This window comes from Oncorhynchus clarkii, chromosome 22 (assembly GCF_045791955.1).
Source record: "Oncorhynchus clarkii lewisi isolate Uvic-CL-2024 chromosome 22, UVic_Ocla_1.0, whole genome shotgun sequence".
NCBI classification, from domain to species: Eukaryota; Metazoa; Chordata; class Actinopteri; order Salmoniformes; family Salmonidae; genus Oncorhynchus; species Oncorhynchus clarkii.
The window spans coordinates 46,249,159-46,269,016 of record NC_092168.1 but is presented as its reverse complement, the minus strand read 5'-3'; the positions used below and the strand labels follow the sequence as shown (position 1 = coordinate 46,269,016).

The 19,858-nt window shown below is 46.6% G+C and overlaps 1 protein-coding gene across 1 annotated transcript in view; it reads right to left on the bottom strand.

The window, feature by feature from the left end:
• The window catches only part of LOC139380973 (FHF complex subunit HOOK-interacting protein 1B-like), a 41,328-nt gene extending 21,531 nt beyond the window's left edge, over positions 1-19,797 (bottom strand). The window contains exons 1-3 of the mRNA XM_071124178.1: positions 19,548-19,797; positions 12,911-13,330; positions 9,626-9,856 (exon numbers count right to left, since the gene is read on the bottom strand). Coding sequence (XP_070980279.1) covers positions 9,626-9,856; positions 12,911-13,330; positions 19,548-19,676 — 780 coding nt within the window. The 5' untranslated portion in view covers positions 19,677-19,797. The remainder of the gene's footprint in view (positions 1-9,625; positions 9,857-12,910; positions 13,331-19,547) is intronic.
• Positions 19,798-19,858: the final 61 nt, after the last annotated feature.

Genomic DNA, 19,858 nt, shown 5'->3' with positions numbered 1-19,858 from the left:
AGTAATAAACTGTTCCTGAACATCTCTAAAACTAAGAGCATTGTATTTGGTACAAATCATTACCTAAGTTTGAGACCTCAGCTGAATCTGGTAATGAATGGTTTGGCTGTTGAACAAGTTGAGGAGACTAAATTACTTGTCGTTACCTTAGATTGTAAACTGTCATGGTCAAAACATATAGATTCAATGGTTGTAAAGATGGGGAGAGGTCTGGCCGTAATAAAGAGATGCTCAGCATTTTTTTTCGCTAGCTACCACTGCAGCAGGAGACTGGCCTGTCGCTGGCTACCACTGCAGCAGGAGACTGGCCTGTCGCTGGCTACCACTGCAGCAGGAGACTGGCCTGTCGCTGGCTACCACTGCAGCAGGAGACTGGCCTGTCGCTGGCTACCACTGCAGCAGGAGACTGGCCTGTCGCTGGCTACCACTGCAGCAGGAGACTGGCCTGTCGCTGGCTACCACTGCAGCAGGAGACTGGCCTGTCGCTGGCTACCACTGCAGCAGGAGACTGGCCTGTCGCTGGCTACCACTGCAGCAGGAGACTGGCCTGTCGCTAGCTACCACTGCAGCAGGAGACTGGCCTGTCGCTGGCTACCACTGCAGCAGGAGACTGGCCTGTCGCTGGCTACCACTGCAGCAGGAGACTGGCCTGTCGCTAGCTACCACTGCAGCAGGAGACTGGCCTGTCGCTGGCTACCACTGCAGCAGGAGACTGGCCTGTCGCTGGTTACCACTGCAGCAGGAGACTGGCCTGTCGCTGGCTACCACTGCAGCAGGAGACTGGCCTGTCGCTAGCTACCACTGCAGCAGGAGACTGGCCTGTCGCTGGCTACCACTGCAGCAGGAGACTGGAAGAGAAAACACAGAATGAAGAGATTCTGCATCGTATCCATTCAAGCTGAACACACCGGGTCAGAGGTCTCCAGTGTTGTCATTCAGTAACAGAGAGGAAACTTCTCCAGAGTCAGAGGTCTCCAGTGTTGTCTTTCAGTAACAGAGAGGAAACTTCTCCAGAGTCAGAGGTCTCCAGTGTTGTCTTTCAGTAACAGAGAGGAAACTTCTCCAGAGTCAGAGGTCTCCAGTGTTGTCATTCAGTAACAGAGAGGAAACTTCTCCAGAGTCAGAGGTCTCCAGTGTTGTCTTTCAGTAACAGAGAGGAAACTTCTCCAGAGTCAGAGGTCTCCAGTGTTGTCATTCAGTAACAGAGAGGAAACTTCTCCAGAGTCAGAGGTCTCCAGTGTTGTCATTCAGTAACAGAGAGGAAACTTCTCCAGAGTCAGAGGTCTCCAGTGTTGTCATTCAGTAACAGAGAGGAAACTTCTCCAGAGTCAGAGGTCTCCGGTGTTGTCATTCAGTAACAGAGAGGAAACTTCTCCAGAGTCAGTGGTCTCCAGTGTTGTCATTCAGTAACAGAGAGGAAACCTCTCCAGAGTCAGAGGTGTAGGGGTCATTGTAAATAAGAATTTGTTCTTAATTACCTTGCCTAGTTAAATAAAGGTTAAATATAATAAATAAATAAAAAACAGTTCAGTAACAGAAAGGAAACTTCTCCCTGGTAGTTGCTGTTGATTTGGACTCGTCGAGCATTGGATCGTCGGACAGACAAGTTCAATCCAACGGTTCAGAGAGGAATCTGGGAGAGGTGAGTACAGGAAGCCAATGGATTTGTCTGTCTACTTCACCTCACTTACCTTGTCAAATCAAATGTTATTGGTCGCATACACATGGTTAGCAGATGTTAATGCGAGTGTAGCGAAATGCTTGCGCTAAGAACGCGAAGCGAGGCGGCCATCTCTTTCGGCGCCGGATGTGGGTGTTACACAAGTGCTGGTGGTTAAGTCTGAAATGCAACCTGGGTAAACTAACCACACACCATGGGAAGGTCTCAGACAAACAGCAAAGACAAAGGTACTTTGTTTAACTTTGTCGTTGCAAACTAGGCTATATAGTTGGGGTTGACAGTAACGTGGCAGGGGAGAGAGAAACAACATTTTGCACAGGAGAGGAGAGAATCAGAGGCTGCGGTCCCCAAACACTTAAAAGACACACCTTCGTCCATCTAAATATTTGACCATGATGAATGAACTGGGCTTTGGGAGAAATCAAATTCAAAACTTTTTCAAAACACAGAGAAAAATGTTGATTTTATTATAAGAAAGTAATCTAATTTAATAGCAAGAAAAATATGTAATGTTGCTTAAATGTCTGCATGTGTCTTTAAAAATATGGTCTGGAACTTTGGTGACTACTAGGGCTATGGTCCAAACATTTAAAAGACACACCCTCGTCCATTTACCCTCGCCTTATGCCCTTGGGGGAATCCCTGTCGCCATCTTGGCGGGTGGCCCAAATGATTAGCCAAGCAAGGGAAGTTTGCAACAGTAAGCCCCTCAGCCCTCGTTTTTAGTCGGCTTTGCGAGTGTGTAATTATGTTCACGCCGGGGCCTGAAACTACCCATAATTCAATTCGCAACGATTGAACATCCGCCAAGAAAAGTCTGTGAAAACGTAAAAACAACATCAATGGAGAAGTCAACATATAAGTGTAAGTAAAATTCAAATGCAAATAAGTTACAAATTGTACTACTAATGCACAAATATGTCTCGTTAAAAAGTAAATATGTTTTTTGTTTGGTTATCTTTTGGAAATTCTTTTAAGTGTTTGGACCGTAGTCAGTCTTGTTTGAGCTGATTCATGAGCAGGAAGACCAAGGTAGGTGTCAAAGAGGACTCTATTAAAAGTCCACCCCATTGGTCTACAACTCTGTTGATCCTCTTTGTTCATAAGGAGATCGGACTGAAGCTCATACATTATTTTATCGTAGGCGAGTACACTACACAGTACAGGAGAGGACAAGAGGAGGGTTACACAACACAGAACAGGAGAGGACAAGAGGAGGGTTACAGGGAAGAGATGAGGAGTGGAGGAGAGCCAACCACACACAGCAGACAGACAGCATTACACACAGCAAACAGACAGACTGTATTACACACAGCAAACAGACAGACGGCATTACACACAGCAAACAGACAGACGGCATTACACACAGCAAACAGACAGACGGCATTACACACAGCAAACAGACAGACGGCATTTCACACAGCAAACAGACAGACAGCATTACACACAGCAAACAGACAGACAACATTACACACAGCAGTTTCAATCAGTGAAGCACAGACACAGCTGCAACAAAGCCAACCCTAACCAGTCATTACAGAGCCAACCCTAACCAGTCATTACAGAGCCAACCCTAACCAGTCATTACAGAGCCAACCCTAACCAGTCATTACACAGCCAACCCTAACCAGTCATTACACAGCCAACCCTAACCAGTCATCACACAGCCAACCCTAACCAGTCATTACACAGCCAACCCTAACCAATCATTACACAGCCAACCCTAACCAGTCATTACACAGCCAACCCTAACTAGGCATTACACAACCAACCCTAACCTGTCATTACACAGCCAACCCTAACCAGTCATTACACAGCCAACCCTAACCAGTCATTACACAGCCAACCCTAATACGTCATTACACAACCAACCCTAACCAGTCATTAGAGCCAACCCTAACCAGTCATTAGAGCCAACCCTAACCAGTCATTACACAGCCAACCCTAACCAGTCATTACAGAGCCAACCCTAACCAGTCATTACAGAGCCAACCCTAACCAGTCATTACACAGCCAACCCTAATACATCATTACACAGCCAACCCTAACCAGTCATTAGAGCCAACCCTAACCAGTCATTAGAGCCAACCCTAACCAGTCATTACACAGTAAGCTGAACAGACGTAATCACCAGTAAGCTATACAAGTGAATAGGCATCAAAAGTCCCAATGCAAAGTGACCTCCCTTCTCTATTAATTGGAGTAATTACATAAAACTAAATCAGAAATACGGATTTACATGTCGTAAAATATTTTTCCAGGAAGTGGAAGTGAAGTGTACCTATATTGTAAACGTCCAACAGAACTTCAAATTTAAACCCAAAATCGCTTGCACTCATGAGTAACGTTGCACGGTAAACCCAAACTTCGATACTTTTTCGATACTAGAACCGTTTTGGGACTAGACTTTTAGTTACTTTAAAAAGTGCTTCTGTCTCACGTTGTCTACTGATTGAGAGAGGAGCAAATCTGTATCAGCACAGCCGATGTCCCCTTACGCGCGCGCGCGCGAGCGAGAGAGCACCATGCCTGCTCCACTCACTCAGTGCTAGCTCTAGCCTGTCACGAGGAACCACTGAATAATTCAACATGGCATGTAGAGATGTTGAAACGGTTCATTACTGTTCCCAAAACAATGTTCAGTACAGGCTAGAACACTACACAACACACTGGGGCGGCAGGGTAGCCCAGTGGTTAGAGCGTTGGACTAGTAACTGGAAAGTTGCAAGTTCAAACTCCCCAAGCTGACAAGGTACAAATCTGTCGTTCTACCCCTGAACAGGTAGTTAAACCCACTGTTCCTAGGCCGTCATTGAAAATAAGAATGTGTTCTTAACTGACTTGCCTAGTTAAATAAAAGGTTAAAAAATAAGATAAATAAATAAACATACACATCAATAAAAAAAACACATGACCTTCCAGGTTTGTAGGCCAACTTTCCTTACCAGCTTACAGCTGAAACCAACATCAATTCACTACCCTAGTACCTTGTTTGAGATACAGGAACATAATATGGCTGATTAAAGCAGATTATCTCTCCCAGTCAACATCCTCTTTGCTCTAGCTTTCACTGACTGTGTGTGAATGACATCATGGATCTTAAATGTGTAAAATCAGTACAATAAAAATATGTCCCAAAATGGAAATTAAACAGATTGTTTTTCCATCTGTAGCCTTTAGATGATTTATTTTCATCTTCTTCTTCCAAAACAAGTTCAACAGATCAATGCATGTACACACTCCTACTGAATATTCACTCACCTGTATCGTGAATAGGCCTAGGCTACATCTTGCATGTAACCAATTTACCAACAGAGATGTACCATTTAAATACACTATTTCCATTACGTTATGTTTTTAGAATGGTAAAAAAACGAAGTAAAATTAATTGTATGACGTTATAATTGATGCATTAAATGAATCAGTTAAAAAATCTAACATTTAAAGTGAAATGATATTGAACTTGAAAGACCAAGTGCCATTCTGTGACTGGCAAATAGGCCTTATTTCTTGTCGTGGTATCGTTTTGGTATCAAGTATCGTGATGGTATCGAGTGTCGTGACACTAAACCTGGTATTGGTACAAAGACAAAATTCTGGTATCGTGATACTGGTTCCAATACATTTTTTTCAGCCAATTTATGAGCAAAAACTTTCTGAATGAATTTGTTACAAATCAACTTGCAAGGTTGCTAGCCAGCTAGCCTGCTGACGTCAGCCCTGTTATACCAGCCTGCTGACATCAGCCCTGTTATACCAGCCTGCTGACATCAGCCCTGTTATACCAGCCTGCTGACATCAGCCCTGTTATACCAGCCTGCTGACATCAGCCCTGTTATACTAGCCTGCTGACGTTAGCCCTGTTATACCAGGCTGCTGACGTTAGCTATACCAGCCTGCTGACGTTAGCTCTGTTATACCAGCCTGCTGATGTTAGCCCTGTTATACCAGCCTGCTGATGTTAGCCCTGTTATACCAGCCTGCTGATGTTAGCCCTGTTATACCAGCCTGCTGACGTTAGCTATACCAGCCTGCTGACATCAGCCCTGTTATACCAGCCTGTTGACGTCAGCCCTGTTATACCGGCCTGCTGACGTTAGCTATACTAGCCTGCTGACGTTAGCCCTGTTATACCAGTCTGCTGACGTCAGCCCTGTTATACCAGTCTGCTGATGTTAGCCCTGTTATACCAGCCTGCTGATGTTAGCTATACCAGCCTGCTGACGTTAGCCCTGTTATACCGGCCTGTTGACGTTAGCTATACTAGCCTGCTGACGTTAGCCCTGTTATACCAGTCTGCTGACGTCAGCCCTGTTATACCAGTCTGCTGATGTTAGCCCTGTTATACCAGCCTGCTGATGTTAGCTATACCAGCCTGCTGACGTTAGCCCTGTTATACCGGCCTGTTGACGTCAGCCCTGTTATACCGGCCTGCTGACGTCAGCCCTGTTATACCAGCCTGCTGACGTTAGCCCTGTTATACCGGCCTGCTGACGTTAGCACTGTTAAACAAGCCTGCTGACGTTAGCCCTGTTAAACAAGCCTGCTGACGTTAGCCCTGTTATACCAGCCTGCTGACGTTAGCTATACCAGCCTGCTGACGTTAGCTATACCAGCCTGCTGATGTTAGCCCTGTTATACCAGCCTGCTGACGTTAGCCTTGTTATACCAGCCTGCTGACGTTAGCCCTGTTATACCAGCCTGCTGACGTTAGCCCTGTTATACCAGCCTGCTGACGTTAGCCCTGTTATACCAGCCTGCTGACGTTAGCCCTGTTATACCAGCCTGCTGACGTTAGCTATACCAGCCTGCTGATGTTAGCCCTGTTATACCAGCCTGCTGACGTTAGCTATACCAGCCTGCTGATGTTAGCCCTGTTATACCAGCCTGCTGATGTTAGCCCTGTTATACCAGCCTGCTGACGTTAGCCCTGTTATACCAGCCTGCTGACGTTAGCCCTGTTATACCAGCCTGCTGACGTTAGCCCTGTTATACCAGCCTGCTGACGTTAGCCCTGTTATACCAGCCTGCTGACGTTAGCCCTGTTATACCAGCCTGCTGACATCAGCCCTGTTATACCAGCCTGCTGACGTTAGCTATACCAGCCTGCTGACGTTAGCCCTGTTATACCAGCCTGCTGACGTTAGCCCTGTTATACCAGCCTGCTGACGTTAGCTATACCAGCCTGCTGACGTTAGCCCTGTTATACCAGCCTGCTGACGTTAGCCCTGTTATACCGGCCTGCTGATGTTAGCTCTGTTATACCAGCCTGCTGACGTTAGCCCTGTTATACCAGCCTGCTGACGTTAGCCCTGTTATACCAGCCTGCTGACGTTAGCTCTGTTATACCAGCCTGCTGACGTTAGCCCTGTTATACCGGCCTGCTGACGTTAGCTATACTACTAAATACTTTAATAAATATATGTAATAAGCCAACAACATAACTATGTTTGTACATGTGGGCAACCGGATCGTGACTACAACTAATAAGTATTTCACCACACTGTTGTTGTTGTTGTTACATTAGTAAAGTAAAAACTCACGCTTCCTACCCTTTAATCTAATCCAAACAAATCAGATGAAATGAAGACCCTACATCTATGTTTCATCACTTTTGTTGATGAGAATTTTCCTGTATAGAAAGGAAATGCAAACTTGTAGCTTTATTCAAGGTTTTTAAAAAAAAGGCCTTCTAAAAGTTGGTCATTCCCACTTTTAAAAAAAAAATGTCAAGACTTGATTTGTCCTAACGGAAAAATTTATCAAACCTAACAAACACAGCAATTGGGGGAGGAGAGCCTTGGTCATGAAAAACCCGATGGTCACTCTGACAGAGTTCCTCGGTGGAGATGGGAGAGCCTTTCAAAAGGACAACCCTCTCTGCAGCACTCCACCAAATCAGGCCTTTATGGTAGAGTGGCCAGACAGAACCGACTCCTCATTAAAAGGCACGACAGCCCACTTGCAGTTGGCCAAAAGGCACTTAAAAGGACTCTCAGACCATGAGAAACAAGATTATCTGGTCTGATGAAACCAAGATAGAACTCTTTGGCCTGATTGCCAAGCGTCACGTCTGGAGGAAACCTGGCATCCCTACTCATCTCTTTCCTCTACATTAGTGCCCGGGGAGTGATGCACTGTGAGTGAAGTGCTGAAAGACTAATTTCCAGAAGCACACAGGCACAGAAGTTGGTCAAATGAACCCAGAAGTCTACTGAAGAGTGACTTTGTCCTAGTGTTTGATGGCTAACTAAATTTTAAACATCACACACACTAGGTTGCGTTTTGAAATTGCATGTAACTGCTAGCAAATAGTTCTCTTAAACCCCCCCGACAACCACGTGAGTGCCCAGTTACCCATCCGCCCTTTCAAGGGACGGCTGAAATTTTTTTGACTCACCTATGTGACTCAAATATTTGAGGGTACATTGTGCTTGATTGAGCGTGGAACACTCCAAAGACATTTTATTCATGGTCTTTTAGTCCTTCATCATCATTGAAACAACAACACACTTTCATTGTGCTCCTAAATGTCTGTGTGGTCCCTTTAAAAATAATATCCTTTAAATAAAGAGTCACCAGAACTAACCTTCTCAGTCCTACAAAAACAATAAAGAGTCACCAGAACTAACCTTCTCAGTCCTACAAAAACAATAAAAAGTCACCAGAACTAACCTTCTCAGTCCTACAAAAACAATAAAGTCACCAGAACTAACCTTCTCAGTCCTACAAAAACAATAAAAAGTCACCAGAACTAACCTTCTCAGTCCTACAAAAACAATAAAGAGTCACCAGAACTAACCTTCTCAGTCCTACAAAAACAATAAAGAGTCACCAGAACTAACCTTCTCAGTCCTACAAAAACAATAAAGAGTCACCAGAACTAACCTTCTCAGTCCTACAAAAACAATAAAGAGTCACCAGAACTAACCTTCTCAGTCCTACAAAAACAATAAAGAGTCACCAGAACTAACCTTCTCAGTCCTACAAAAACAATAAAAAGTCACCAGAACTAACCTTCTCAGTCCTACAAAAAAAATAATCCCCGCTTTCTTTTTTTGTCATGGTATCGAGTATTGTGACACTAAACCTGGTATTGGTTTCAAAGTCTAAATTCTTGTTTCGTGACAACACTAGACACACCATCATCATCATCACCGGGGGGGATCAGCATGTGTCTGTCAGAGAGGAAACAGACCGTCGTTCCAGATCCTTAGTGAGATACAAGCAGTCCACAAACCCACAGAGAGAAACTTAGTGGAGGCAATAGTGAATCATGGGTTTAAACATGTAGACTTTGTTAGTGTAGTCGTGGGCGGTGTTTGCAGACTTTTTTTTGTACAGCTTTGACAGTGCTACCGTATTTTTTTTGACACGCAAAGACACAAACGACGTTCCGTAGTATGTATGTCTTGAAGCTAATAGCAGTGACGCTACTACTGTGTAACTCCGGTAGGGCAACATCTGAAAAATAGCACACTTGGTAGTGTGTACCGGTGATCAACCAGTCGGCGAAAGCCAACATCAGCCACGACAGAAAACGGTTGATTGGTCAAGGGCAATGAATACCATTATCTTGGCTTTAGAGTGGATTTAGCCTTTTGAGTTGTCTCGCTGAAATGTTCTTACTCTTTCAAATGACTGCTCGACTTGTTGACTGCTCGATCCACACTGCAGACATTGTGGGCCAGGTTAGGAATGCTGTGTTGCAGGTGTAGCGCACAATTTGACGTGGCGTCATTTTTAGCTAATATCGGCCGATTCCGATATGTTCACCGATAGATCGTGAACAGAAAGAGCCATGTCCCATACCACCCTTACCCCATTAGTTCAGTTTGTGTCTAAACTTTTCACGTGTAATTAATTGAAAAAAAGAGACATTTGTCTCAATGGGATACTGCCTAAACAAAAGTTTAATATAAATACATTAAATAAATCCCTCACCGGGCAGAAGTAGGAGTTCTCAGCAATGTAGCGTGCCACGCCCTGGTTGCTGGCGGAGGTTGCCATGACGAGGAGGAGGGCGTCGCGGGCCTGCTGTCCGATGGCCCCGTCACGGTGGATGAAGGGAACCAGCAGGGAGAAGATGAGCAGGTTGGTAGGACCGTGTTGGGCCGGGGCCGACCTGAACAACAGCTCCAACACAGCAGGAGCACGCGCCATCGACACACAGATCTGGTGATGTTGAGATCACAATATCTTGTTCATTTCATGAAACATAAAACACACAAAACGACATGACACAATGAACTACAAAAGGTATGAATTACAAAAGGTTTAACAGCTCAACCGTAGCCATCCACCCCTCCAACCATCTCATGCCACCCACGCCTCCAAATGCCACCCACGCCTCCAACCATCTCATGCCACCCACGCCTCCAACCATCTCATGCCATCCACGCCTCCAACCATCTCATGCCATCCACACCTCCAACCATCTCACGTCATCCACACCTCCAACCATCTCACGCCATCCACGCCTCCAACCATCTCACGCCATCCACACCTCCAACCATCTCACGCCATCCACACCTCCAACCATCTCACGCCATCCACACCTCCAACCATCTCACGCCATCCACACCTCCAACCATCTCACGCCATCCACACCTCCAACCATCTCATGCCATCCACACCTCCAACCATCTCATGCCATCCACGCCTCCAACCATCTCATGCCATCCACGCCTCCAACCATCTCATGCCATCCACACCTCCAACCATCTCATGCCATCCACACCTCCAACCATCTCATGCCATCCACGCCTCCAACCATCTCATGTCATCCACACCTCCAACCATCTCATGCCATCCACGCCTCAAACCATCTCATGCCATCCACGCCTCCAACCATCTCATGCCATCCACGCCTCCAACCATCTAATGCCATCCACACCTCCAACCATCTCATGCCATCCACGCCTCCAACCATCTCATGCCATCCACGCCTCCAACCATCTCATGCCATCCACGCCTCCAACCATCTCATGCCATCCACGCCTCCAACCATCTCATGCCATCCACGCCTCCAACCATCTCATGTCATCCACACCTCCAACCATCTCATGTCATCCACACCTCCAACCATCTCATGCCATCCACGCCTCCAACCATCTCATGCCATCCACGCCTCCAACCATCTCATGCCATCCACACCTCCAACCATCTCATGCCATCCACGCCTCCAACCATCTCATGTCATCCACACCTCCAACCATCTCATGCCATCCACACCTCCAACCAACTCACGCCATCCACGCCTCCAACCATCTCATGCCATCCACACCTCCAACCATCTCATGCCATCCACACCTCCAACCATCTCATGCCATCCACGCCTCCAACCATCTCATGTCATCCACACCTCCAACCATCTCATGCCATCCACACCTCAAACCATCTCATGTCATCCACGCCTCCAACCATCTCACGCCATCCACGCCTCCAACCATCTCACGCCATCCACGCCTCCAACCATCTCACGTCATCCACACCTCCAACCATCTCACGCCATCCACACCTCCAACCATCTCACGCCATCCACACCTCCAACCATCTCACGCCATCCACACCTCCAACCAACTCACGCCATCCACGCCTCCAACCATCTCATGTCATCCACGCCTCCAACCATCTCATGTCATCCACACCTCCAACCATCTCACGCCATCCACACCTCCAACCATCTCACGCCATCCACACCTCCAACCATCTCACGCCATCCACACCTCCAACCAACTCACGCCATCCACGCCTCCAACCATCTCATGTCATCCACACCTCCAACCATCTCATGTCATCCACACCTCCAACCATCTCATGTCATCCACACCTCCAACCATCTCATGCCATCCACACCTCCAACCAACTCACGCCATCCACGCCTCCAACCATCTCATGCCATCCACACCTCCAACCATCTCATGCCATCCACACCTCCAACCATCTCATGCCATCCACGCCTCCAACCATCTCATGTCATCCACACCTCCAACCATCTCATGCCATCCACACCTCAAACCATCTCATGTCATCCACGCCTCCAACCATCTCATGCCATCCACGCCTCCAACCATCTCATGCCATCCACGCCTCCAACCATCTCATGTCATCCACGCCTCCAACCATCTCATGTCATCCACACCTCCAACCATCTCACGCCATCCACACCTCCAACCATCTCACGCCATCCACGCCTCCAACCAACTCAAGCCATCCACGCCTCCAACCAACTCACGCCATCCACACCTCCAACCATCTCATGTCATCCACACCTCCAACCATCTCACGCCATCCACACCTCCAACCATCTCACGCCATCCACACCTCCAACCATCTCATGCCATCCACACCTCCAACCATCTCACGCCATCCACGCCTCCAACCAACTCACGCCATCCACGCCTCCAACCAACTCACGCCATCCACGCCTCCAACCATCTCATGTCATCCACGCCTCCAACCATCTCATGTCATCCACGCCTCCAACCATCTCATGTCATCCACACCTCCAACCATCTCATGCCATCCACACCTCCAACCATCTCATGTCATCCACGCCTCCAACCATCTCATGTCATCCACGCCTCCAATCATCTCATGCCATCCACACCTCCAACCATCTCATGCCATCCACACCTCCAACCATCTCATGTCATCCACGCCTCCAACCATCTCATGTCATCCACACCTCCAACCATCTCATGTCATCCACGCCTCCAACCATCTCATGTCATCCACGCCTCCAACCATCTCATGTCATCCACACCTCCAACCATCTCACGCCATCCACACCTCCAACCAACTCACGCCATCCACGCCTCCAACCAACTCACGCCATCCACACCTCCAACCATCTCACGTCATCCACGCCTCCAACCATCTCATGTCATCCACGCCTCCAACCATCTCATGTCATCCACGCCTCCAACCATCTCATGTCATCCACGCCTCCAACCATCTCATGTCATCCACGCCTCCAACCATCTCACGCCATCCACGCCTCCAACCATCTCACGCCATCCACGCCTCCAACCATCTCATGTCATCCACGCCTCCATTGAGTCACAATGTTAATTTTCCTTTGCATTGCTTTTCTTTTGTCTGCCTTCTGTGTAGTCCATCAGGGACCACGTTGGAAACAAGTGGAATTGCTTTCACGTGTTATCCCCCCGAGTTGTACTCAAAGCATCTTTTCCCAATAACAATCAACCAATCTGTTCCACCCACCTGGTTGAGCAGCAGCACTAGGCTGTTCTCCAGAGAGGGAGGGCAGCCCAGCTGGGGCTCAGCACAGGCCCCCAGAAGACCCAGTAGAGGTTGCAGCACCGCCTTGTGTTGGAGCAAGGGCTGCTGAGACTGGCCTATCAGCATCTCGAACAGCTTGAGTAGCGCCCCCTGGCTGTCGGGGTCCAGGCCACGCCTCAGGTGCCACTGCACCACACGCTCCAGGACGTTCTCAGACACCACCAGGTCCAGGATGGGGCCAATGGGGGGGACGTTACCGGACGTTACCGCCCCGGGGGGTCCCTCACACTCCCCTGGTCGCTCCTCGGCCAGGAGGCACAGCATCTGGTCGGTGTGGTTCCGCACCGCGGTGAGGTCATCGCTAGAGCTTGACGGATCCTGCTGCTCCAGCACCCAGGACACCTGTAGAGGAGGGAGAGAGATGGGGGGTGGGTAGGGTTTAATCCTCAGTGTCCTGGGGGTTGGCTGGATGTCACATGCATTACTAATTAGTACCTGCATTGGGCATCAACCAATCGACTTCGGAGAATTGTTCACTTAGTGAAATTTACCCCCCAAAAATTCGAATTGACAAAACACACAGTGTTGTGTGTGAAACCCCAAGAGTGTGAGAATGAGTTACCATGAGGGTCTGTTGTTGACTCAGTGAATGTGCTGCTTAGCAGGAAGCTCATATTGAGTTACTTTGGTGCCATTAAGATCAAGCAAAACTTCTGAAGTCGAGAACAAAATTCTTAATGTTGAAAACAAAAAGTTATGATATTGAAAGCAAAACGTAAACCCAAATATATGGAGCAAAAAAAATGATATTTCAAAGGAAATCATTTTGAAATGTGCAACAACAAAAAATGAATTCTAAATAAATAGATTTTAATTTACATTTTCAATGATAACATGATTGTAATCAAACACCTCTGTCTGTATTTCCCCCCCCCGGTACATTTAATAAAGCAACATACCACCCTGCATCCCACTGCTGGTTTGTCACAAGCTAAGCAGGGTCAGTCCTGGTCGGTCCCTGGATGGGAGACCAGGTGTATCTGGATGTGGTGTTGGGAGGGTTAGTAAGGGGGGGGGGGGGACTTCCTTCTGGTCTTAAAGGCATCGTAGCAACTATTTCTTAACGCCAGAAAACGCATATAATAGTAACTTCGAGCACTCCGAGTAAACATTCCCAAATTACAAACTCTTAAATTAATTTGGTTATGATATGGTAACGTTGTTCTACAAATTGGGTTGGAGGTTCTCCAAATCAGCTCTAACTTCAGAAACAATCCCACACAACGCTTTGTGGTCAGCGTCACATGATAAACTAAAAACGTATTAAAAAAAATGACATTTGTGAAAATGAGGCACTTTTCATCCCTGAGAACGTCCACTGTCTGTAAGAACTTGCTCTCCCTACCATTAATGTGGCTTCTAAAGTGTCAAAACAGCCAGCAGCACCAGCAGAGAACGTGATGATTATCACAGGCATGGAAGTGCTACCTCTATGCTAACATTAACTAGCCATAGAGCTAAAACTATGCTAACATTAACTATAGAGCTACCTCTATGCTAACATTAACTAACTATAGAGCTAACTCTATGCTAACATTAACTAACCATAGAGCTAAAACTATGCTAACATTAACTAGAGCTACCTCTATGCTAACATTAACTAACTATAGAGCTACCTCTATGCTACAGACAATATGTTCCTCCATCATGTACAGTAGACTACAGACAATATGTTCCTCCATCATGTACAGTAGACTACAGACAGTATGTTCCTCCATCATGTACAGTAGACTAGACAGACAATATGTTCCTCCATCATGTACAGTAGACTACAGACAATGTTCCTCCATCATGTACAGTAGACTACAGACAGACAATATGTTCCTCCATCATGTACAGTAGACTACAGACAGACAATATGTTCCTCCATCATGTACAGTAGACTACAGACAATGTTCCTCCATCATGTACAGTAGACTACAGACAGACAATATGTTCCTCCATCATGTACAGTAGACTACAGACAGACAATATGTTCCTCCATCATGTACAGTAGACTACAGACAATATGTTCCTCCATCATGTACAGTAGACTACAGACAATATGTTCCTCCATCATGTACAGTAGACTACAGACAATATGTTCCTCCATCATGTACAGTAGACTACAGACAGACAATATGTTCCTCCATCATGTACAGTAGACTACAGACAGACAATATGTTCCTCCATCATGTACAGTAGACTACAGACAACATGTTCCTCCATCATGCACAGTAGACTACAGACAATATGTTCCTCCATCATGTACAGTAGACTACAGACAGACAATATGTTCCTCCATCATGTACAGTAGACTACAGACAGACAATATGTTCCTCCATCATGTACAGTAGACTACAGACAACATGTTCCTCCATCATGTACAGTAGACTACAGACAATATGTTCCTCCATCATGTACAGTAGACTACAGACAGACAATATGTTCCTCCATCATGTACAGTAGACTACAGACAATATGTTCCTCCATCATGTACAGTAGACTACAGACAATATGTTCCTCCATCATGTACAGTAGACTACAGACAGTATGTTCCTCCATCATGTACAGTAAACTACAGACAGACAATATGTTCCTCCATCATGTACAGTAGACTACAGACAACATGTTCCTCCATCATGTACAGTAGACTACAGACAATATGTTCCTCCATCATGCACAGTAGACTACAGACAGACAATATGTTCCTCCATCATGTACAGTAGACTACAGACAATATGTTCCTCCATCACGTACAGTAGACTACAGACAATATGTTCCTCCATGTCCAGTAGACTACAGACAGACAATATGTTCCTCCATCATGTACAGTAGACTACAGACAATATGTTCCTCCATCATGTACAGTAGACTACAGACAATATGTTCCTCCATCATGTACAGTAGACTACAGACAGACAATATGATCCTCCATCATCTACAGTAGACTACAGACAATATGTTCCTCCATCATGTACAGTAGACTACAGACAGACAATATGTTCCTCCATCATGTACAGTAGACTACAGACAGACAATATGATCCTCCATCATCTACAGTAGACTACAGACAATATGTTCCTCCATCATGTACAGTAGACTACAGACAGACAATATGTTCCTCCATCATGTACAGTAGACTACAGACAGACAATATGTTCCTCCATCACGTACAGTAGACTACAGACAGACAATATGTCTCTCCATCATGTACAGTAGACTACAGACAACATGTTCCTCCATCATGTACAGTAGACTACAGACAATATGTTCCTCCATCATGTACAGTAGACTACAGACAGACAATATGTTCCTCCATCATGTACAGTAGACTACAGACAGACAATATGTTCCTCCATCACGTACAGTAGACTACAGACAGACAATATGTTCCTCCATCATGTACAGTAGACTACAGACAGACAATATGTTCCTCCATCATGTACAGTAGACTACAGACAATATGTTCCTCCATCACGTACAGTAGACTACAGACAATATGTTCCTCCATCATGTACAGTAGACTACAGACAGACAATATGTTCCTCCATCATGTACAGTAGACTACAGACAATATGTTCCTCCATCATGTACAGTAGACTACAGACAATATGTTCCTCCATCATGTACAGTAGACTACAGACAGACAATATGTTCCTCCATTATGTACAGTAGACTACAGACAATATGTTCCTCCATCATGTACAGTAGACTACAGACAATATGTTCCTCCATCATGTACAGTAGACTACAGACAGACAATATGTTCCTCCATCATGTACAGTAGACTACAGACAACATGTTCCTCCATCGTATCCCTGAACCGACAAGGTGAAATATCTGTCGATGTGCCCTTGAGCAAGGCACTTAACCCTAATTGCTACAGGGTCCCCATCAATAACGGCTGATCCCTGGCCGTGAACCCACTCACATTAGGTTGTCTGAGGGAGATTCGGGATAGGCAAAACACATATTTTGATCGCAGTCGTACAGGTTACCCACTTGTACAAGCAGTGAAACAAGACAGATATATAGGGGCTCCTGGGTGGAGAGAGAGAGAGACCTTGAGATGCTGACAGTGATGGGTCAATAGAGACCTTGAGATGCTGACAGTGATGGGTCAATAGAGACCTTGAGATGCTGACAGTGACAGGTCAATAGAGACCTTGAGATGCTGACAGTGGCGGGTCAATAGAGACCTTGAGATGCTGACAGTGGCGGGTCAATGGAGACCTTGAGATGCTGACAGTGATGGGTCAATAGAGACCTTGAGATGCTGACAGTGATGGGTCAATAGAGACCTTGAGATGCTGACAGTGATGGGTCAATAGAGACCTTGAGATGCTGACAGTGATGGGTCAATAGAGACCTTGAGATGCTGACAGTGATGGGTCAACAGAGACCTTGAGATGCTGACAGTGGCGGGTCAATAGAGACCTTGAGATGCTGACAGTGACGGGTCAATAGAGACCTTGAGATGCTGACAGTGATGGGTCAATAGAGACCTTGAGATGCTGCTTCTGCTGGTAACAGAATAGCCTCTGTTGGCATGATGTGACCGGCAGTTAAAGACTAAAAGGGAGGATCAATACTCTACTGATGGGAGCTGATAACGGTTGACAGACTGGTCCATCCTTCTCGACAGGCAGTCACACACACTATCCCAGGCACTTCATCTGATCCCCCACATACAATAAAGGCTGGAAAGTGCATCCCACTCTCCATACACATAATAACCCTCCCCCTACACACATTAAGCTAAAAGCCCTAGTCAGCTCGGCGCTGGGAGATGGGAGAAAGAGAGAACAGAGTTAATGAGAGAGGGGGGCAGCAAATGAGAGGCAGAGAGAGAGAGAGAGAGAGAGAGAGAGCAACAGTTTTGACAGGGTCAACCGCAGCATTATTACTTCCTGTACAGACTGTCTGGCAGGCAGAGTGTAGCATTATGATGGAAGAGCTTCCTGTTGGCAGCTTTCAAATGTGTATCTATCAATATACACTATGTATACACAAAAGTCTGAGGGCACCCCTTCAAAATGACTGGATCTGGCTATTTCAGCCACACCCGTTGCTGATAGGTGTATCAAATTGAACACACAGCCATGCAATCAACGTAGACAAACATTGGCAGGAGAATGGCCCACAGTGAAGAGCTCAGAGACTTTCAATGTGGCACCGTCACCTTTCCAACAGTCAGTTTGTCATATTTCTGCCCCGGTCAACTGTAAGTGCTGTTATTGTGAAGTGGAAACGTCTAGGAGCAACAACGGCTCAGCCGCAAAGTGATAGGCCACACAAGCTCACAGAACGGGACTGCCGGGTACTGAAGCGTGTAGCAAGAAATAAAAGTCTGTCCTCAGTTGCAACACTCACTACCGAGTTCCAAACTGCCTCTGGAAGCAACGTCAGCACAATAACTGTGCATCGGGAGCTTCATGAAATGCGTTTCCATGGCAAAGGAACCGCACAGAAGCCTAAGATCACCATGCGCAATGCCAAGCATCGGCTCGAGTGGTGTAAATGCATAGTGCCAACTGTAAAGTTTGGTGGAAGAGGAATAATGGTCTGGAGCTGTTTTTCATGGTTCGGGTAGGCCCCTTAGATCCAGTGAAGGGAAATCTTAACGCTTCAGCATACAATGACATTCTAGACGATTCTGTGCTTCCAACTTTGTGGCAAGAGTTTGGGAAAGGCCCTTCCTTGTTTCAGCATGACAATGCCCCTGTGCATAAAGCGAAGTTCATACAGAAATGGTTTGTCAAGATCGGTGTGGAAGAACTTGACTGGTCAGCAGAGCCCTGACCTCAACCCTATCGAACACCTTTGGGATGAATTGGAACGCAGACTGTGAGCCATGCCTAATCACCCCAACATCAGTGCCCGACCTCACTAATGCCCATGGCTGAATGGAAGCAAGTCCCTGCAGCAATGTTCCAAGATCAAGTGGAAGCTGTTATAGCAGCAAAGGGCGGACCAACTCCATATTAAATCCCATGATTTTGGAATGAGGTGTTCAACGAGCAGGTGTGCGTCATGTCGTGTGTTTTGTCATTTAGCGGAAGCTTCTATCCAAAGTGACTTAGTCATACGTGAACGCGTCTCGGCAACGCGCGCTCGAACGCGCGCTCGAACGCGTCTCATGTCTAATTATATTTATTTTATTTAACCTTTATTCAACTTTCATTTAACTAGACAAGTCAGTTAAAGAACAAATTCTTATTGACAACGACAGCCTACCCCGGGGCCAACCCGGACAACGCTGGGCCAATTGAGCCGCCCTATAGGATTTCCAATCACGGCAGGATGTGATAGCGCCTGGATTCGAACCAGGAACTGTAGTGATGCCTATTGCCCTGAGATGCATATAAAGAGATGTAGATATATACTGTAGCTGTGTGTGTGTGTGCGTGCGTGATAAAAAGGTTATTCCCCTAGAGCAGGGGTAATTAAATCCTACCCTGAAGGTCCAGACTAATGCTGGTTTTCTGTTCTACCTGATAATATCATTGCACCCATCTGGTATCCCAGGTCTAAACCGGTCCATAAATTAGTACACATTTGAGCGTTCGAGTCTCACCTGTCTCCAGTGGTTCTCGAACACCATGAGGCAGGTCTCTGGGTCAGCAGTACAGGGACTGGAGGGTGCTACGTTCCTACTGGACCTGCCCCCCGGACCTCGAGGGGTCAGCCGGCTCAGCCAGCTCATCCTGACCTCCAGAGGGATCAAGGGTCAGAGATCAGGGTTCAGAGAAGAGGGGGGAAGAGAGGCCCTGGCACATGAACTACAGGGTAGGAGAGAAGGAAGGGGTTGAGAGAGGGTTCAGGAGAGGAGGAGAAGGTCAGGAGAGGTGGAGGAGGAGGGGAGTCAGGAGAGGAGGAGGGATAAGC